Genomic DNA, 22,187 nt, shown 5'->3' with positions numbered 1-22,187 from the left:
CAATATTGATTTTTAGTGAATCTCTTCCACCCACCTTACAGAGAAGTAGTACTCCTGCTGTTTGAAACCTGAGCCACAGAGCAACTAGGAATGTCGCCTTCCTCTGGTTCATCATCTTGAATCTCCTTGCTTTTGTTTTTTAATGTACAACAATTTTATATAGGCAAACCAATTGATCTTTTCCTTTTGTTTTCATTCATAGTTTTTAAAGCTTAAAATTCTTTCCCATCTAGAGATATAAGAAGTATTAGATTTTTGATGCCATTTCTTATGGCTTAATTATTTAAAATTTTTAAAAATTTCAACTCTATTAGGAATTTTTTTCCTCTAACCATATTCTGTTATGTAGCAGTAAGAGCAGCAGCATGTAACATTTATTGAATACTTAAAATTTAGATGGAGTCAATGAATTTCAAAGGGTGTTTCCCCAACAAATTAGATTATTTTTCCCTTAACCTTGGGATTGTATGATAAATATATTTTTTTGCAAGTGGGATTTTATTGTAAAAATGATTTTTATTTATTCCACTGTGAATTGTTAAAATTAGAGCTAAAACCAAATCAATTTTTTTAACCTCAAAAATTCAATGTTGGTAGAAGAAGTACCCCTGAGACTGTGAATGATTAACTCTACTTTATAATTTTTATATTACTTATTAATTGTTTCAGACCACATCATACTGACACTCATGGGTTTTTTTCCTAAACTTTCCATCTTTCCTTTTGTTAGAAAATGATTTTGTTTGATGGCTTTAAAGCCTAAGAAATTAAAAAATAATCAGTAAATATCAGGGAGATATAATTTTCATTCTGACTTAATCCTGGCACTTGAACAGTCTTAAAATACCAGAAAGTCTGGATTAAAAACAAAATTATTTTATCTATGCCATCTGTTTTCATTCATGAAGGCCTGTAACAGCAGATATGTGGAAATGTTCTCAGGATTATTCATATTTTCCCTAATACATTTTGTTTCTGACTTTTTGAATCCTGCTTGTTAACTAAAGTAGCATAAAAGAGCAATCATTATCTTCAACAGAAGGATGTTTCAATTGCTGCACCTGCCAAATTCTGCTTGTAGCTAAGAGGAGATGATATATTTATGTTCTGAGACATCAAGGTTAAATAAAAATATTTTTAATTTTACAAACAATGCATTCACCTTTACTTCCTCTACTTAATGTTTGTAAAAAGAACCAGGTTGGATGTTCAGTTTTTTAGAATCTGAATCATTTTCCATGTTTGAGCAAGTCAAAAATCAAAGAATTATTTGCCTTGGTTTTTTTTTTTAGCTTCTTCAAAATTTACCTACTATTTGAAATCTATTTGGCTTATGCAAAGATGTGCCAACAAATTTTTTCAAAATAGAAAGAACAAGGCAATAATAACGTTAGGAAGTATTGGAGAAAATTATATATTCTGAGTATTAGAAAAAGGCAGCTTTGGACAAGAGTTTGAAAGCATTATAGAGATTTTACTTCTGAAGTTTTCAGCTTCTGGTTATCTAGAATTAATGAAACCTTAAAAGATTTATCCAAAATGTTCTTGATTGCCAGAATAGAAAATAGAAAAAGAAAAGATCTCAAATGAAAATTAACTCCAAATCATACCATCATGTCCTAATCTGATTTTCAGAAGTATGTCCAGCAAAGAGACAGTGCAGTGCATGGAACTCAACCCTTCAGCTACTGGCCATGAGTTCCTACAAGTAAAACCTCAAAAGCAGCCCTAAGTTAAAAAAAAAAAAAATCATTACAGAATTAAAAGTAAGACACTCTATAAAAGATTCTTCCTCTTTCATTAAAGAATTGAAGCATCATTATACATTATTACATTTGCAGCTAGAGCCAATCATGGGTAAAATAAATTTCCCCCAGTTGAGCATTTTCAGATAATGAGTCTTAGTTAAAATCTACAAAGAAAGAGAGGGGCAGATTGCCACTTAAAAGAAGAACAAATTCTAGAAATTCTAAAACTATTATTTCCTATTGTCTCATAGGTTAGTTTTCTGTCACTATAACAAAATACCTGAGATGATTAACTTACAAAGAGGAAAGATTTATTTTTGCTCATGATTTTAGAAGTTCTAGTTCATGACTGGGTTGACCTATTGCTTTTAAGTCCAGGTGCAGGATGGTGATGGTGGGAAGTATGTGAAGGAGCAAATGCTCACCTCAGGGCCAGAGATCAAAAGAAGAAGAAAATGGGACTTTGGTCCCACAGTCCACTTTGAGAACACACTACCAATGAGATAAGAACCTCCTTCTAGGTCTCATCTCCAAAAGGGTCTATCACTATTGAGTAGGGACAAAGTCTGTAACACATGGGCCTTCCAGGGACATTCAACATGCAAATTACAGCAAAGGTTAATATAAAAAAGTATGTTTAACCTGAGGGCCTTTGTTGTCTAATGTCAGCGCACCTACTTGCAGACTTTTTGAGGCAAAGTCTTCTACTTGACCATTATAATATTCTTACTTATATTTATGAAAATGCTTGGAAGTTTCTTTTAATGAAAAGTATTCCTTTCACTATGATAATTTTGTATTTTACTTCACTTAATTTACTAATCATTGGATTTAATAATAAAATAATATTGCCAATGCACACAAGGATAGAAATTTTTCTCTCTCACATATACTATGAATAATAAGTATTTATGGAAAAAAAAGACAATTTTGCCTAATGTATTTGTTATCTGATTACAGTGTGACATCTGTTGACTAATTTTATTCTATTTTTTGCATTTCCAGTTTCAGTAAATTAAAAGGCCTCTCCCTTTCTAGACATAGATAAAAATCACATATATGTATATATGATTTCATGTTCATACAATTCTGATGACTATAACTGTAAGGAAAGCAGTCTTGTCATTCAAACTCAAAGTCAGTTTAGGTGTCTCATTCTACCATCAGCCTGGGGGTGAGAAGAGTCACCCATTTAAAGTATACTGCCTTTTTGCCCTTCCCTCTTTCCCAAGTGAAATCTATTTTAAGTGGTTTTTTTTTTAATCAATTTAAATGTTTTATCAAGCACAATATGCATGTAGGATTTCTGAAATTGTGTTTCATCACAGAGAAGTGGGGAAATGCCCACTGTTTGCAGAAAATTACTCCTCCTTAGCCTGTAGGTGAAATGCTCAGATTAAAAGGAAATTAGGAAAGAAAAATAAAGAAAACATTGTAGTTCACTCAGCAAGCCTCTCCTTCTCCTAATTGGGATTTACTGATTTGTTTACAAGACAGAAGGCTAGTTTTTTGTTTAATATAATGACTTTAAGTCATTATTATTATTCAATTAGAAATGGTAACAAATGAGACTAAGACTATACTGTTTCCTATCATTCCACAAACCAACATTATGCCCTGGAGAACATTAACACTATAATTCTAGATAAAATGCTTTTTTCTCACTCCTAATACATTCATTTTAAACATTATTATTGACACTCAAATTTGAATAGTTACAATTTAGGTCATTTGTATTGAAACTGCCATTTCCTAATGTAGCTATTTATTCCATTAAATTTTTTTTAACTTTAATCTTTAAATCCCTTTCTGCATTTGACAGTATCTCTTAAAGCTCTACCTTATAAGAAATCTTTCACCCCTTTCTCTACATATTATTCCTTCCTTTCTTCTTATAAGTTATGTTAGCTACGGTTTCCACTTTTACATTGTTAAGATGACTAATATTTATATTGTCTTGTAACCGAAATCATAGTTGACCACAGGATGAGTCTAAACTTTGAAAACCAATATATAACACTTAACTTATAAGGCTATGCAAGTATTGTTTACTGTTGGTCTAAGTACTGTGTTAGATTTTTGTGTCCTTCCATAACTGATACATTGTAAATCACTGGCCAGTCTAAGGAGTGGTTTTATCATCAAGGTCAATTAAAACAGCTTTTCTTACACTCTGGGTATTACTTAAATTCCTGACATGTTACACGGAGAGCCATCCATGACCCCTATGAGAACGGAGCGTAGCTGGAGCCATTAACCAGGAATACCTAGCCTCAGGAGCTCACAGTCGGATATGCACTGTTCAGTAATGCCTGAGTCATGAGGTATGAGGCATTAGCTCACTGTTCAGGTTTAAATACAAGCACAGGAGTGACTCGCTAGCGCCAAATGGCCTGCTTACCTCCACTCCCTGTCCTATTTTTCCAGAAGAAGCTCCAACAGGTCCCCTTTGATCCGTATTGCTATAAATAAAGCAAGCACAGGCTACTTCTTTGTTAAAGCCAGACCCTTCTGGATGGCTCAACCGGTCACACCCCTGCTTCAAAAATATTCTTTGCCTTTATTTCGGATATATATATTTCTTAAAACTTTTATTTCACAGCCAGCCCATCCCTCCCACCAGAACCCTTTCCCTTGCCTGCATGAGATGTGAGCAAGAATGGTACAGTTTCTTTTATATTTGGACCACATTAATTCTTTAAACTTTGTTTTCTGGGAGACTTTTGTAGAGGTTAGTCTTTTCCTTCCTAGATTGACTATTAATACTTTAGAGCAATTATTTTGGGGTTTCCATGAATTACTTTCCTGGGCTATTAGGATAATAAGGGCTTCTTTTTTCTTGATTTACTCCCTTATTTAGCTTGAGTTCATTCTTAACTCTTTGGGAAAAATAATTCTCAGATCTCACATGACTAAATGTGTATTTCTTCTGCCTTCACAGAAATTGATAGTTTGGTTAGGTATAGAAGTCTAAGTTGAATTGTTTGCTTTTGTCTAGTATCCTCTGAGCCTGATGAGAAGTCTGATACCAGGTGACATGTTTTAGTCTCTTTGAAATCTTTTAGTTCATTTATGTTTTGAAATGTCGTAAGCACATATCTGATAGACTGTTCTTACCCATCAATGACTCTTTCAGTTTGAAGATTCTTCACTTTTGTTTTTTAGTTTTAGAAAATTTCATCCAGAAAGTTCTTTCTTTTAATTTTTTTGTTTTCTCTTTCCTCCGATTTTTACCCTGATGCTGTACTTCATGTTTTGGTTATCTCTTTGTTCTCTTATTTTCAGTCTCTTGCTTTTTCTTCTACTTCTGGCAAATTTTCTTGATTTATTTTTAGTGCTTCTGTGAAACTTTACATTTAGCAATAATATACTAATCTCTAAAAGTTTTTGTATTATTGTTCTCAGGAAGCATTTTTTTCTGGTTTTATGGCTATAAGACATTTGAATCTCTCCTGTTACAGTAATCAGAAATTTTGTCATTTGGTTTAGTTCAGTTTTGTTGTTTCTTGTTTGTTACTTAGGTTCTGATTCTTGTTTTATTTCATTCCTTTGTGGTCAGTTTTTCAGATTATTTTGGCCAGTCATTCTCTTGAATGCTGCAGGTTTCTTGAATGCTTTTGGTTTTCCATTAATACTCAAGAGGAAAGGAAAAGTAACTGGTTAAAGTTTCCTCTGTTACTAACAGAGAACTCTTTTCCAGCCATATGTCTTTCCTGAGTAAGAATTCTGTAAGACACTGTTGGAGTAGAGCCATGATTCCCATTAGGGTTAGCTATTGGAAGCCAGCTTTGGGGTTGCAACCCCCAGTATTAGAATTTTTCCATTCAGCTTCCTTGTAACATGATACATACTTCTCCCCTTCAGTCTAAGTGTCAGATAGCTATGAGGGTACCAGCTGCTGTGTTTCTCTACTTATAAATCCCTCATTAATCCCTCTTTTGTAGCCTCACTTCTGAGTCACACTTTCTGACTCTGAGGCCAGAACCCTCTCCATTTTCAGCTCCATATATTATTTTCTAGACACTAACTTCTCTGCACATTTCATTGTTCAACTTGCCTTTATCTATTTCTGAGACATTCATTGAAATCCCTTATCTGTTGGTGGCCAAGAGCACCCCCAATTGTATGATTTTACAGGCTCTTCTACTTCCTTTTCTACCCATTTTCTGTTTACTTAGTATCCCTCAGTTAGATTCATTTGTGTCTTCTACAGATACACAGACTGAACTGCAGGTGTTTCAAAATGTCAATTGTAAGTGCTAGAATCTACAGTGGACTACTTCTAACTTTACTCCTCAGTTTATACTCCTCCTTTCCCTCTGCTTGCCTTGGTGTCTGTTTCTCGCCTCGTTACCTTTCTCCTAGTACTGCTTTGCTCCACTGTGTCCTCCTCCCAACCCCTGCTTGATCTTTAGAGGCAAAGCAGCATCTTCCTCTGGGCACTGCCTTCCTTACTGCTCCTGCTCATACATGAGCTGTTTCCAGACATTTTGGTACACCACTCATGTTTCTCCTTCATGTCCCTGCTGCACACTGAAGTTCCCTAGGAAGTCTCTGAATAGTTTTGAGATTCAATAATTTTCAACTCATGGCCAATCTTGCTTTATTCCTACTCACATTCTGTCCTCTCCCCATATTATTTTGAAATAAATCTCACCTATCACATCATTTCTTTCACAAATACTTTAGTATGTATCTCAATAAGAGCTCCTTTATAACAATACTGTTAGCAACCTAAATTTCTTGCTATCATTACATTAGTGTTCAAATTTTTAATTGTTTCATAAGTGCCATTAATACTTTTTATTTTGTTTGATTGAATTAGTATCCACATAAAGTCTAAAAATTGCATATGGTTGATAATGCCTTTATCTCTCCATGTCTTCTGGAATTTGATGGTATTATTCAATTATTTGATATAATTCCTTACATTTCTCACCAAATCATTATATGATTTCAAATGTCATGAAACCTCTTTTTATAAAAATTGGAAAAGAGAATCTGTTACTTTGTTTGAGACTTCGTATACACATGTTTAACTTAGTCTGATACAATTATTTGCAGCTGTGTAGCTGGAAGGCCAGTTCAGTAGTTTCCCTGAGGGACCAGGTACTTAGATTTACTGGTAAACATGAAATGTGCTTTTTGCAAGACCAATGGGGAATGCTCAGACCCTGAAATATGCGATAAAATTATATTTAACATTAAATTAGGAATAATTTGGGGCTGGGTTGTGGCTCAGTGATAGAGTGCTTACATAGCATGTGTAGGGCACTGGCTTTGATTCTCGGCACCACATATAAATAAATAAATAAAATAAAGGTATAGCAACATCTAAAAAATATTTTTAAAAAATAGGAATAATTTTAAATTGCCAAATTTTGACCCTTAATAAATCAATAAATGAGAACCCAGGCTTTCTGAAAGTGGGATCAGAATCTCTTACATAAGGACATATAAAATATTATATTAGGCATATAAAATTTGTATTATATATGACATATAATTATATCAGACATATGACGTGAATGGAGAGCTGCCTTAAAGGTTGCAGCTGTCACATGCTTTTTTGACTTCTTGTTATTTTTGTGCAAAGTTTTCATTGATGGAGTCCAATCTTGTACTTGCTTAATCATTTTTCATGGGTAACATACAGGGTTGTGTAAAGCATTGCTATTTTTTTTCCTTCTTTTTTTTATTATTATTGTAAACAAATGGGATACATGTTGCTTCTCTGTTTGACATGGAGTAAAGGCATACCATTTGTGTAGTCATAAATTTACATAGGGTAATGTTGTTTGATTCATTATGTTATTTTTTTCCCTTCCAGCATTGCTATTTTAATGAATCAAAGATTTTTTTTTTTTTTTCCAGAGATAAACTTTGGAAGGATTAGAACCTTCAGGATAAAATGTCAAATAAGAAATTTCCTTTTATAAAGCATTCTAATCATTTCCTCCTTGATTTTAGGAGCTGGGAATCCCAGGTGTAAAATTTTAATTCTTTTGGGAAGAACTAAAACTACTTCTGAGTCCAGGTAATAAAATAATACTGATTGAAAAATATATGTAGGAATAAAAGTAAATTTTGCTGTTCATTTAATTTACTTAAAATATACCACTTGGGCTTACAAATCATAATAGTTTAAAATATATTTTGAGATTAAATTTCATTGTTTGCATTTCACAAGTATTTCACTGAAAGATACATTTGAAAAACATTTCGGGAGTGTTGCTGTACATTCTTCACTGTGGAATTTCTGGCATTAGAAAATGTTACTTAGTCATCAAAGCTGTTATGATTAGATGATTAACAGAATTTTTCAGAGCTGTCTGTATTATTGAAGTGATTAGATGTTTTAATCAAAGGCAGAGTCTTGAAATGTTTAATTTTTCATATCAGTTTCCCAGTTACAATTGTTGAACAACAACAAGAAACCTTGTGTTAGTTGGATTACCACTGCTATAACAAAATACCTGAGATAAATCAATTTCAAGGAGGAAAGGCTTATTTTAGCTCAGTTTCAGAGGCTTCAGTCTAAGGTCACTTGGCCCCAACACTTTGGGCCTGCACTGAGGCAGAACATCATGGTGGGGAGTATGCATGGTAGAGCACAGCTGTTCATCTTATAGTAGTCAGGAAGCAGAAAAAGAGAGGAAGGTACAGAGTCCCAATATACCTTTCAAGGACATGCCCCCCTATTTCCTCCAACTAGGCCCTGCTTCTGAAATTTTCTATCAGCTCCCATAGCCCCGTCAAGCCTTCAGCTCATGAACTTTTGAGGAATATTTAGGATCCAAACCATAACAAGCCTCAATCAAATAACTTTCACTATTTTCAAATCATTGTTTTTGTTCCAGATCACAGCCTGCATTAGACTGTGCTCAGGGTGTCTTTTACACAGTCCCCATTCCAATCATTACTGCTTATGTGATTATAACAAGGCAATTTCAACTCTGCATAATGTCCGTCTCATTTCTCCTCTTAAACTTTTCCTAACACTGTTTTTCTTTTGACTAGGTACAAACAGCACAGCATGATTCTTGTTCCTATCAACACACCTGGAATAAAAATAATAAGGCCTTTGTCAGTTTTTGGGTACATGGGTAAGTACTCAGCAAACATGTCACTGATTCCTAAATGACAAGCATTAGGAAGCAGGAAGATTTGAATCTGCAGTGATGCTGGTGGGAATAGAGAGCATCTTAATGTATGAGAGGTATTCTTAGAAATACCTTTGGCCCTGGCAACGTGTTAAGATCCTGGTGGAATTCAGGGTACAGCATATGAGGTAGTGCAGGATTTGGCTGCATTTCATTTACTGCTTAGGAAAAGGCAGATGGTTTTCAAGGAAAAGCAACTCTAAACCACCAGTCTTCTCTCTGTCATTCATGAGAATGGATTAATGAAGTAGATGTAGATAAACAAGTTGAGATAATCTGCATAAAAGTAATTTTTTTGTCTCCAAGTTTAGTTTTCTTAGGCAATCAACCTACAACAGCTGCTAATAAGCAATGAGTTCTGTTTTGACTTAACCAAAGGCCAATTATTTCCTTGTGTCTTGGGCTGAATTTCTAAGAAGCAAGACTGCTTTTGTTTCCTGCCACCCATCCTGGGCACATCTTCATTGTGTCCTTGCTGCTCAGGTCAACCACTGAGCAAGTATTTATTGAAGGCTCTCTGGGAATCTGGCTTTCTATTATTGAAGATGAATATGTTTGAGTAGCAGATGCAAGGCTTGGTTTTACGGAATGTTTGACATCAGAACCTTCTGTCGGATGTACCCACAAGTTAAGTATAGGGACAAGATGGGGCAAACAAGTTCACTGGAGCAAATTGCACATAGGGAGTTATTGGGCTGCAAAGCAATAGCATGGAGACACCAAAAATGAATTTTAAGTACAGGTTAGGTGCAAAGACCCTCCTTTGCAGGGCTGTGCTTTTGATTTTCACTGTGAAATATTCGCCAGCATTTCTCCAATTCCCTTTGTCCAAGGCCAAAAGACACAATGAGGAGAAAGTTGATTTTTAATGTCCATTCTGACAGGAAAGGGTGTGGAGTTAGCTAGAGGTTAGTTCTAGAATTTGGTGAGGAGGAGGAGTGATTATGTGGCCTGTCTCAGTGACTCAAATGCCAGCATTTTCAGGAGGCAAACACATACTGGAACAATTGCAGACTGGGAGTGACCTACCTGAACGAAGGTCTGGTCTCTGCTTTGTCACTAATGCTGAGCCTGCTCTGTCCCCTCAAGCAGGCTCTTTACATCTTTCAGGCACTGATTTTCATAGTGATAAAATAGCAACTTGAGTTACATTACTTACTTTCGATTTTTCAAACATCAAATCTTTTTTTTTTCTCCTCAGGCAAAATTTTCTTCGGGATTCTATATCTACAGAAAGTCAAAGAAAAAAATCAGTAATAAAATAATAATAAGGTAGTCTTGCTAGTGCTATGGAGCCCAATCTTCTTTTTCCATAGCTCTGCAATTTCAGAGAAATCTCTGGATCAAATGATTTCTAAAGTCTCTTCTAACTTGAACAGGTGACGAGTTGTCTGAACTGCTGGGTGCTGGGGGTTCAGGGCTGAGATCCACCTAGGAATGTCTGTGACACATGCATCTTTTAAACCCTTTTACTTTTTTTTTGAGTAATTGTACTTCAGTAGATTCATTATATATAACTTTATTTTAGTCAACTGATTTTTCTCTTTTTCGCTTTTCATTTTTCTCTTTAAATTGTATTTTCCATTTTATAGATAACTTGCATGGAGGGCATCTTGAGATCCATTTCAACCAAGTGCGAGTTCCTGCCACCAATTTACTACTAGGTAAGATAAGTTTGGAAGGATTATTCTCCAGTGTTGTCAGCCTTAATCTAGGTACTTTTCCATTTTATTTACTCCATTTATCAAGGATAAATTTTCCATTTTGTGAATTTTCTTACATGGAATGATACAGTTTTTTAAAAATGTTAGAAGTGTTTTTGTATATCAAATCAATTGAAAACATAGCTTAATACAAAAATCATCCAATATCCAATTTAGAGCAACACCCTTTTTCCTAAGACATGATCTGTAGGTCTCCTTGTTTTAAGAAGACCTCAGTATTTTCTGAATTCAAGTCTTACACACAAGCCAGACGAATAAACAATTTTATACACTGCATGCCTGGAAAGACACTTGCTTATTGGAATCCTACTTAGCCTTCAAATGATACCTCAAATGCTACTTCTTTCTGGAGTATTTTTGTATTTCTCACCCCATCTACTCAACAAATCCCTGCCAGGCCCTAAAGTTACTACTGTAACAATCCAGCCCTCCTTTGCCTTTCTTTGGCCCTCTCTGTAGCTCTTATCCTTGCCTGTTCTTCTGGATTCTAAATTCCTAGGGTAGGGACTGTGTTTTATCCACCTTTATAACTACTGCAACACTATTAAAGTATCTTATGCATAGCAAGTGCTCAAGAGACAGAACTTAAGTCTGATTGAATGTTTAAGGACGGTGGTTAAAAAAAAAAAAAAAACAGAACTCAAAATTCCCATAAATGCATAATGAACCTTTACTTTTTCTTTTTCCTCACCAAAAGGTCATTTTTATTGAGGGCAGCTCATCAGTTTTCCAGAATTTGTATAAATAACAAAAGGAACAGGCTGGGCCATTTTCATATTTTCCTTTTTTACTTGTAGGTGAAGGTAGGGGATTTGAAATTTCTCAAGGCCGCCTTGGACCTGGCAGAATCCACCACTGTATGAGAACAGTAGGTTTGGCAGAACGTGCTTTGCAAATCATGTGTGAACGAGCAGCACAAAGGAAAACCTTTAAGAAGAAACTATATGAACACGTAAGGATGATTACATTCCTGAATTTATGGCACCCCAGGACACTACACTTATCATTAACAAAACCAACATTACTTGGCTAGCGAAATTTCCTCTGTATGAATGAGGTGATTCTTTCCTATAAAGCATATTTATGTCTGTATTTAAATATAGTCTGATGAGAAATGCTTACCTTTTGAAAGTTTAGCTCCTACAGTGCTTCATCACCTGGGCACACAGTGTGGACAACTGCTTCCGCTTTCTCAGACTCCTTCTCTAGAGAACCTGGTCATCAGAGCTTGCTGTGGACATCAGGAGGCTGTCACAGGAAGAGGACCTGCCTTGTCCTTTGGTTTTGTGAAAGAAATCAGGACAGATTAGTGTAAAGATATAGGAAACAGCCCAACACTCAGTGAAAGGAGGAACATTCTGATAGAGAGATTGAACCATAGAATGGTCTGCCTCAGGAGGAAGTGAGTTCCCTGTCACTTAGAGAAAGGGGGTAGAAATGGGACCAAGAATTGGTGGAATGTTCATGATATTTTGAATTTTCATCTACAAATCAGAGTCTGTTGAGTCCTTTGTTTACAAAGCACTATAAACATAGTTACATGAGAACAATATTATAATAAAAATTAGCAAATAGGTATTGAGAGGGAATAGAAAACCTCATGGCAGATTTCCTTGAAAAGCTCTCTACAGAAAGTGGGAGAGTGAAATCATCCCCCAAAAAACCCTTCTAATTTTTAAGAAATCAAGAAAAAGTATTATTAAATATTTAATATGTACTCTTACTAGCAAGCTAATATTAGGTTAAACTTGTATTAGTAGAATTGTATTTGTGTTTACTGGACAAGTATATTTTAACTAAAGTACATTGATCCCCTTATAAAGTACATTTATGACCCTCTTTTAAATTTTTGCAGTATATTTTTTACCCAAATTCTTTTAGACTGTGTTTGCTTTCCATGAAGTATAACACGCTCAATGTTGGTAATAATGGCAGTAGTTACTAATGGTAATATTAATAACATTAGTACTGTGAGGGGGAGGGGTGCGAAGGAAGGAGCCACACCAAAAAAAAAAAAATAGCAATGGCTACTAAGGTCAATATTTTATAAAGTCTTTATACTCATTCAGCATATACATGGTTTAGTTGCAACACTGTTCCCATGAAGAAAATACAGCTTGCTTTATGATACCATAACCACCGGGAACAGTTTGTGGGAACCCCGTTACTACCCAGCAGGGGAAATGTTCAGCCATTGGTGGGCGCTGCTGGAGGAGTGAGGTGTATGACCTTTTGGGGGTCACAAATACAGCCCTGCTGCTGCTATTTAGGGACTAAAGAGTTGCTCCTGACACCAACCATGGCCTCTTCCCCTTTTTTCTTTTCAGGTTTTGCTACAAGCCATTGAGCAGGGTGAAGGGAGGACATAGTAAAATTGACAGACATCTTGAACACACAAAAGCACTTTGCTCAAATGTGACTTGGGCACTTTACCCCTATGCTACATCCCAGCCCTTTGCATTTTTTATTCTGAGACAGGGTCTTGCTAAATTGCCAAGGCTGGTCTTGAACTTAAGGTCTTCCTACCTCAGGCTGCAGAGTTGTTAGGATCACAGGCATGTGTCACTATGCCTGACTGAGTGATTTTATAATACTGCCCTGGACAGAAATTTCTGCTTTTTAAAAATATGCCTCTTCATTTGACACTTCTCACATCTGGTATAAATAAGATGATCTAGCTGAAGCAGGAAGAGAAATGTGTGAGTATGTCATAAACAAAAATTCAGGCCAGCTTACCCACCACCCCCAATTTGTGAAAGTAACATTCCATTTCCCTGAATTTTGAGACTCCTTCCAGCTCTCTTCAAATAATGCCAGACTCTAATGCAAAAGTCAGTCTTAGTAAAAAAAAATTTGGCAGTTTCCTAGAACACTCAGTTCTATCCATCTAGTGCTTTTTAGCAAATCTAGGGTCTGTAGTGACCCAATTGAGAACACATTCTTTTATTATGAAGCTAAAAATGTAAATGCATTTTGAGTCAGTTTGTGAAGTTACAATTACTTGGTTTTGCAACCATAAAAAAAAAAAAAAAAAATTCTGTTGACTGCCAGCAGCTTGTTTGAAATCATGAATTCAGAACCATATTTCAACCTCTAAGACAATACCATCCAATAGAAATATACTGAGTTCCAAATTTTATTTTATTTTTTATGGTACTGGAGAGTAAACCCAGAGCACTCTATCACTGAGCTATTCCCCCAGTTCTTTTAATGTTTTATTTTTTTATTTAGAGACGGGGTCTCACTAAGTTGCCCTGGCTGGCCTTGAAATTGTGATCCTTCTGCCTCAGGCTCCTGAGTAGCTAGCATTACAGATGTGTGCCACCATTCCCAGCACAAATGTAATTTTAAATCTCCTAATACTGTAGCAACATTTTAAACAGTAAAAGCAAATAAATGAAATTAATATTAAAATTTATTTTATTTAGCCCAAGATACCAATAAGTGATCATTTCAACTTGAAATCAGTATAAAAATATTATTAATGAGATATTTTAAATTCTTTTTAAAAATACTGATTCTTTAAAATTGGGCATATAGCCGGGCATGGTGGTACATGCCTGGAATCCCAGCAGCTTACAAGGCTGAGGCAGGAGGATCGTGAGTTCAAAGCCAGCCTCGGCAACTTGGCAAGGTCCTAAGCAACTCAGTGAGACCCTTTCTCTAAATAAAATACAAAAAATGGCTGGGGATGTGGCTCAATAGTTAAGTGCCCCTGAGTTCAATCTCTGGTATAAATAAATAAGTAAATTAAAAAATAAATTAAAGTGGGCATGTATATTACACTTTCACAACATTTCAATTCAGACTGAGCATATTTTAAATGCTCAGTAGCCACATTTGATTAATGACTGTCATACTGAACATAAGTGCTCCAGAGATGCTCTAACCAGACATCCTATGGCTGAAGAAACTTCCCAGAGCAAACATAACTATGCCTAAAAATGTCTGTGGCAGGTGAAGGTGGCTTGCAAGAAAGCACTGTAATTGTCTGCCGGGCTAACTTCCTTAAACATTGTTCTCCAATGAAAAAACAATGCTGTGTTTAAAACTGGGAAACAGAAGCTGATTTCAGCTAACAGGAAGCATTCAGTATGTTGCCTGGGCTTCCGTGCTGAATTCTAAATGTCCATTTACTCCTGGGATTATGGTGAGGCTTGACAAAAAGGAAAATTCTCAGAATGTTCACCAAGATAAGTGAGAAGAAACTACTAATTTTTGTTAAACTTTTTGTTGTAAGATAATTATAAATAGACATATAAGAAATAATACAGAGATTCCCCTATACCTTTTTACCCAGTTCCCCCCAGTGACTGCCTCTTGTATCGGAACCACAATGTTGATATCGATACAGTTAGGCTACAGAACATTTCCATCCCTACAAGGTCCTCTCATGGCCTACACCCACTTTGCTCTCACTCCCACCTCCTCATTATCTCCTAGCAACCACCTACGTGTTCATTTTTATACTTTTGTTACTCCAGGAATGGAATTGTACAGGATGTAAACTTTGGGGACTGGTGCTTTATCCTTTAGAGATTCATCTAGGTTGTGGGTATCAGTAGTTGGTTCATTTTTCTTGTTGTAGCATTTCCTACTATGGTTGTACGACAGTTAACTATTGACAGCAGATCATCTGGCAGTTGCATGTTTAATTTTTTATTGTTTTCTGGGGTCCTGGGGATGAAACCTAGGGCCTAATGCATGCTAGACAAGCATTCTATTGCTGAGCTACATCCCTAGCCTAGCTTGTTTAATTTTTGAAGAAACTGTCAGTCTGTTTTCTGTTTTTCATTCTCACTGTGTATAAATGATCCAGTTTGTCCACATCCCCAACAGCATATGATGGTGTCAAACTTTTTTTTTTTATTTTAGTCATTCTGATAGATTTGTAGTGATATCTCAAGTGGCTTTAATTACATTACCCCAATAGCTAATTGTAAATGAGCCTTTTGCGTGCTTATTTGCCATTTATATCCTCTTAGGTTCATGTATTATGACCCATATTCTAATTGTTTACTTTTTTTTACTGTTCTGTATATATTCTAGAAAACCTCCTTTGTCAGATGTATAATTGGCAAATATTTCTTCCTATTTTCATCGTCTTAACAAGGTCTTTCACAGAGCAAAAGTATTTAATTTTCATGAATTCTAACGTCATTTTTTGCTTTTGTGAGTCATGCTTTTGGTGTCAAGTCTAAGAACATTTTGTTTTGCCCTATGTCCTGAAGATTTTCCCTTATGATTTTTTTCCTTAAACTTTTACATTTGAATATGCAATACATTTTGAGTTAATTTTTGTATAACATATAAAATTTAATTTTTATTTTTGTTTGGTTGGTCCCCCCTCCCCATGGATATCCAATTGCTCCAGCAACATTTGTGGTAAAGGGTATCTTTCCTCTACTGAATTACTTTTGTGCCTTTTTCAAAATTCTATCAGATATATTTATGTGGGCCTATTCTGGATCCTCTTTTATGTCCTAATTATCTATGTCTGTCTCTCTGCCAACACCACACAGTCTTGCTTACTGTAGTTATAAAACTTGTCTTGAAATAAACTAGACTGACTCCTCTCAAAAGTAAGTTAGTGACTGATTTCTCTTTCAAAAGTGTTTCAGCTATTCTGGTTCATTTGCCTTTCCACGCAATTTTTAGAATAATCTTGTTCTTATCTGCATGAAGAATCTTGCTTCGATTTTGATGAGAATTACGTTAAATCTATACATCAGTTTAGGAAGAATTGATATCTTTACTGTGTTACATTTTTATTCCATAACATGTCTATTTAGCTTTGCTTTGGTCTCTTCTATCATTTATGTGTAGCTTTCAGCAAACGAGTCCTCTACATGTCTTTTTACAGTCCTACAGCACATAACAATGTTTTAGTCAATGATGAGTTGCATATGCAATGGTGGTTTCATAAGATGATGTCACCTAGTGATGTCATAGCTGTTTTAGTTTTCGTAGGTACACTCTATGACATTTATGCAACAACAAAATCACCTAAGTACACAAGTCTCAGAATGTATCCCACAATTATACTTAATTCACATACAGAGCTGTGCATAACTCTATTTACACATAAGTATTTTGGGTTTTGAGCAATTACAAGTGGTGGTGTATTTTTAATTTCAGTGTCTGTGTTCTTTACATATACATATTTATATATACACAGTTGATTTATGTGTGTCTATCTTGTATCCTATGATCTTGTTAAACTCACTTTTAAGTTCCAGAAATTTTTTGTGGATTGCTTGAGAGTTTTGAGGGCAGGCAGAGCTGGTCTGTATCCTGATTGTGGTTATACCAGTCTATACATGTGATAAATTCATATACTTATCCACCAAGGGAAAGGATCATTTAAATAAATAAATAACAATAACAGTGCAATATACGGATGCTTCTCAAGTTTAAAGCCAGCCTCAGCAATTTAGTGAGGCCTGATCAACTTAGTGAGACTCTGTCTTACAATAAAAATAAAAATAAAAATAAAAAAGGTCTGGTGATGCGACTCAGTGGCTATGTACCCCTGGATTTAATCCATAGTACAAACAACAACAATAATAATATTATAAAAGCAAAAAAAAATTAAAAATTAAAAAATAAAGGGATGCTGTTGAATCATCCCCATGCTGGGAATTGTGTATTTTGACCATAACCAACTCCACCACCAAACATCTAGTCAAGTTTCAATAAGAACATGCAGTTTGTATTCAGGAAGAACATTCAGGAGTAGTTTGGCAATAAATTGCCAGTTCAGCCATCTTGACCTTAGGCATAGAGATATCCAAAATAAAGAATTTTTTTGAACAAATAAAGTTTATTTTTAAGTTTTTGATTTTAACTAGTATTTCACAGGTATGTGGCCAGGTGGTGTAGATGGACCAAGTGAACTCTTTCATTTAGAATGATAAAGAATGACCATTGGCCTAGAAATTGTTTTTGCCAAACTACAAGGGTGTGTTACATGTGATTATCAGACACCAGCTTATCTTCTCCTTCCTTTTGCTCCCCTACAGGAAGTTGTGGCTCACTGGATTGCTGAGAGCCGCATTGCCATTGAGGAGATCCGCTTGTTGACCTTGAAAGCCGCCCACAACATAGATACTCTGGGCAGTGCTAGTGCCAGAAAGGAGGTGAGGCCCCTGGACCACTAACTGCAGAGTCTTTGCCAGTTTCTCCCCTCCATGTGCATTTCAGGTTTCATGACACTTCAGTGGCTCTCAGAATATTGGAAGCCCTCAAATAATTATGGTTTAAAGATTATAAATATCTATTATTTGCAGTTTTTATAGGGCTGCTTTAAGGAATGACTTTGGGGGATGCAGAATATCATCAGCTTTCTTGACACACAGTGACAAAGAATGGGGAAATTCCAGGCTTTATATAGGCCTGGAATTAATAGTACTAATTACTATATTAGGCCACTTTCTTGTAGCCTTAAACCATGGGCAAAGTATGTAACTTTTCTGCTTTGGTCTAGGGTTCTTGAGGAGAGTAACTGTGATGATACATATAGAATGCATAGGATGATTCTGCCACATAGTAAGTGCTTCACAAAAGGCACCTCTTGTGCCCTGCCTTCCTTCTGGCTTATATGGAATAAGGACATACTATTTCTAAAAGCTCATAAAATTGCTAAGAGAAAACTGAGTAGTGGAGCGATGACCCTTGAACTCTTTTTATGATCCCAAACATGATAAGTGTAATTTATGCACTGCCTGAAATCCTTTTGGAAACAAGGCAAGTTATAAATAAATGAATAAAACATGACTTGGAAGAGATAGGTCTTTACAGAAGGTCTGCATTGACTGAAATATGGCTGTTAACTGCATTATAGAAAATTTCATTGTTGGCTTTCACCAGAGATCCTGTTTTAGGGGTGATTTGGTGTGGGAAAGTTTCCTTATTTCAATTCACAGAGGAAAACATGAATTACATCAAATTCTGGCATAGTGTATATGGTCTAAAAAGGATTCTTGCGTATCTTGCTACTATAGATTGCAATGATCAAAGTGGCTGCCCCACGGACCGTCTGCAAAATCATTGACCGAGCCATCCAGGTGTGTGGAGGTGCAGGTGTTTCCCAGGATTTCCCTCTGGCTAACATGTGAGTGAATGTAGAATATCTATTTAGAAATATACAGATGCCTTGACACTAATTGTTCAAGAAGAAAATAAAAATACTAACTTACTTTAAAGTATAATTGAAGGCTTAATGAGGTGATCTGAGACATTAATATACAGCTCAGCACCAAGAAATTTATGACTCTTATGATTACAATCATCAGCTCAGGCTGACATGTTCAATTTCACACCGAGGGGACCCACAAAGAGTTCCTGGCATAAAGACGTAGCATGGAGATCTACCCAGAAATACAAAGAAGGGGAGGGCCACAGAGAGCCAAACACAGCCAAGAGCCCGCTGTGTGTCCTGCACAGGTCACCACCCACAGAGGGAACCAGCAGCTGGACTTGCAGCAGTGAATGCCAGTGACCATGAGATAGCCAGATTCTCATTACTGGGAGGCGAGAAGGAACATTCTCCATTTACCACCTGTCGTCACACATGGCCACAGTGCTACCTTCTCTATTGCACTGGAGAGAGGGTCTCACAGCCCATGGATTTTTAGCCTTAAGAAAGAAAGAAAAACACATGCTGTCATGCCATTTGCAATCTGAGCCTTACTTAAGATAGCTCTTAGCTCTCTCAGCTTCCAGTAACATGTAGCAAACCAAGAATGAGATTAACCCACTGGTTCAAGCCCAGAATCTGCATGGGGAGAGGAGGTGGCAGGAGCCACAGCACCCTCTCTGTGGTCCTCACATCCAGTTCTGACAGCAGTGCGTAGTCGCATGGCACCATGGCAACAGGAGCCATGATGTTCCTCTTTGCCATGCCAGTGGCAGTGCACACCCAGGGGTGCAGTGGAGACTGAAGTCAGGCAAAGTTCCTCTTGGTGCCCTTTGGCCATGCACACCTGGGTTTCCAAACTCTTTATAGCACACACATGGGGGTGAGTCGATGGCTGGAGCCAGTTGCTCAAGGCCCCTCAGCTCATCCCTGTGGTCAGGGCAACAGCGGGAACTGTGGTTTTCCCTCCTGGCTCTGTCAGTAGCAGGTGGCTCAGGTGAAATGCATAGCAACTGCGTAGGCACTTGTCTCCAGGCTTTGCAGTGGTGTGAGTACCAGCAGCTGGCTCAGCCTTGGTCTCAGAGCAAGTGCCTCCATCCTCCAGTTCTGAAGGGCACCACCCTCCATTCTCTCCACCTCTCCACCTGGAATGTGTAGGGGTTTCTGAACCCTAGGTCAGTCCAAATCCAGACCATAGCTCCCATCTCAAGATGCTCCAGGCCATAGCCATGTGGGTTCACCAGGAGACGAGGTGCAATCCTTTCCACAGCAAGGCTACTGTGCAGATTTCAGGTAACCTATCTGGGTGGGTTTCTAGCCTGGTAGGTGATGAGCCTTTCTAGTAGCCAGGATTGCAGCCTCCTCACTGATAGAGTGCTGGGATTCTCTTTCACCCTGACCCTGGAGAGCCAGGATGGTAGACACTGGGATATTTTGCTGTTGACCCAGGTCTCCAAATTTTGGAAGTCCTCTGGGCGTACTCCCTTCATTTTAGTTGTATTCTTTTTCTTATTCCTACTGCATTGGACTTAATCTTGGTTTAGAATTATCATTCCATTAACTTACCATGTTCCTCTTTGATACCTGCTCTTTTGGTTTTATCAGGTATGCAATAACACGAGTTCTGCGCCTAGCAGATGGGCCCGATGAAGTGCACCTCTCAGCAATCGCCAAAATGGAGCTACAGGACCAGGCCAAGGCAATGAGAGCCAGGATGTGAGGAGGGTGGCACCGCCCACTCCCTGGGGAGAGACCTTCCTCAGTCAGCTCCGGCATTCCGAGTCTCACACTTGAACAGTTGAGAACAGGGTTAGTGTTCGATTGTGGGGAAGATTTTAGCTTCTGTTTTGATCAGTGGGTTTTATAATGTCAAGGGTCACACAGATGTAAGTTAGAAACTGCAGCTGTAATTAAGTCTAGTAACTAAGTGGTTTAGAATGTGCTTTCTAAATGTAACTTGTAATGAGATCATGAAGAAAATTGGAGAACCATTTCTAAAACATAGGCTTAGAAATGGTTTGATGTTTTGAATTTTAGGAATTACTCAAATAACTTCAGTAATATTTCATCCTGTTTTTAAAAATATATAGTTGAATCTCTTTCACACTATTTTTTTGGGGGTTAGTTTGACATCATGTCGTAATGTTTGCACTGCAGAAAAACACATGGCTGAGTGGAGTGTGTTGTTCAGAATTCATGCAGTTCTAACCTCTTCGTGATGCAGCGGGGAACACTTACGTCCTCAATCTGAATGCAGCTGACACTTATAAGAAAACATGGCATACTTTGAGAAAACATAACTAAGAACCATTTTGCTTGTTTATAAAATGTTAATGAGAACAGTGGACAGTTTGAGCTGCAAGAAAGTTCTTCCATTTTGTTAAGAAGTTAAAGAGAGTCTGCTCTGAGTGGCTGACAACAAACAGCAGCCTATCCTTGTGGCAGTTATGTCAGCTGTCCCACACAGGATAGCTGTTGGCTACGTGTGACTCCTGAGCATTCTCAATGTGGCTAGTGAAACTGAGGAACGGAATTTTTTATTTAAAAAAATTTAAATTAACTTATGGGGAACACTTTATGCTTAGGATGACTTGATTATGTGAATATACTTTTCAACTGTAAATTTTATGAAATCTTAATAGAGAGAAAGTATTTTGAATCAAAATTTGGCACTCAAATAAGAAAACAAAGTAAGTGTAAAATATACACCAGATTTTGAAAACTTAGCATGAAAAATTCTCAGAACCTTTTTATATTGATTACATATCAAAATTACAACTTGGAAATATTGAGTTAATAAAGTATATTATTAAAAAATCATTTCACCTCTTTCTTGTTATCTTTTTAGTGTGAATGTTATTGGAATAATAACTGATAAAATTTTTAATTTTCAAATAGAAGGATTTTTTTCCCCTAAAACCTTTTAGGCTTGTTTTATCACAATGCATACACATCCCATGAATTTAACAATGTCCTTAGATGCTTTTGGTCATGATTTAAATTTCTCCCTGGGTGAATATGGAGGTGAGCAGGAACTTGGCCAGCCCCAGGCTGTGGTCCCCTACATGTTGTGAGGTCCTCTATGACACTGGCCACCTTAACCTCCGTAACTCATTTTCTTTCTATACGTTGAGATCAAATTTTTAATCCCAGAGGACCCTCACCTACCGAGGATCTGCTGTGAGAATCACTGAACCATATAGAACACCTTGAGACTTGTGAAACATCATACTTTATCAGATCTCCTTATTTGATGTGGGTCAAATCCTGTAACCTTATTACTTATTTTCAAAGTTGTACTTTAGAAGAAATCAGGATTTTTTTTTTAACTGTTGACATTAAGAGTTATGCTCAATACTGATAAATCTTGTCATTTTTTTTTTATCTTTGAAGAAAGCTGGCTAAATTGGTTATT

The 22,187-nt window shown here is 36.7% G+C and overlaps 1 protein-coding gene across 2 annotated transcripts in view; it reads left to right on the top strand.

Moving 5' to 3' along the window:
* ACAD11 (acyl-CoA dehydrogenase family member 11) overlaps window positions 1-21,592 on the top strand; it is a 78,884-nt gene extending 57,292 nt beyond the window's left edge. Inside the window, exons 14-21 of one of the 2 annotated variants that reach the window (XM_079101282.1) lie at window positions 7,719-7,785; window positions 8,769-8,854; window positions 10,504-10,575; window positions 11,433-11,587; window positions 17,658-17,774; window positions 18,639-18,748; window positions 20,378-20,506; window positions 20,553-21,592. In XM_079101282.1, the coding sequence (XP_078957408.1) occupies window positions 7,719-7,785; window positions 8,769-8,854; window positions 10,504-10,575; window positions 11,433-11,587; window positions 17,658-17,774; window positions 18,639-18,748; window positions 20,378-20,492 (722 nt within the window). In that variant the 3' untranslated portion in view covers window positions 20,493-20,506; window positions 20,553-21,592. The remainder of the gene's footprint in view (window positions 1-7,718; window positions 7,786-8,768; window positions 8,855-10,503; window positions 10,576-11,432; window positions 11,588-17,657; window positions 17,775-18,638; window positions 18,749-20,377; window positions 20,507-20,552) is intronic. The other variant, XM_079101283.1, reaches the window with a different exon arrangement.
* The last annotated feature ends 595 nt before the right edge of the window (window positions 21,593-22,187 follow it).

This window comes from Sciurus vulgaris (genome assembly GCF_902686455.1).
Source record: "Sciurus vulgaris genome assembly, chromosome: 10".
Taxonomy (NCBI): Eukaryota; Metazoa; Chordata; class Mammalia; order Rodentia; family Sciuridae; genus Sciurus; species Sciurus vulgaris.
This window is presented reverse-complemented; position numbering and strand designations above follow the sequence as displayed.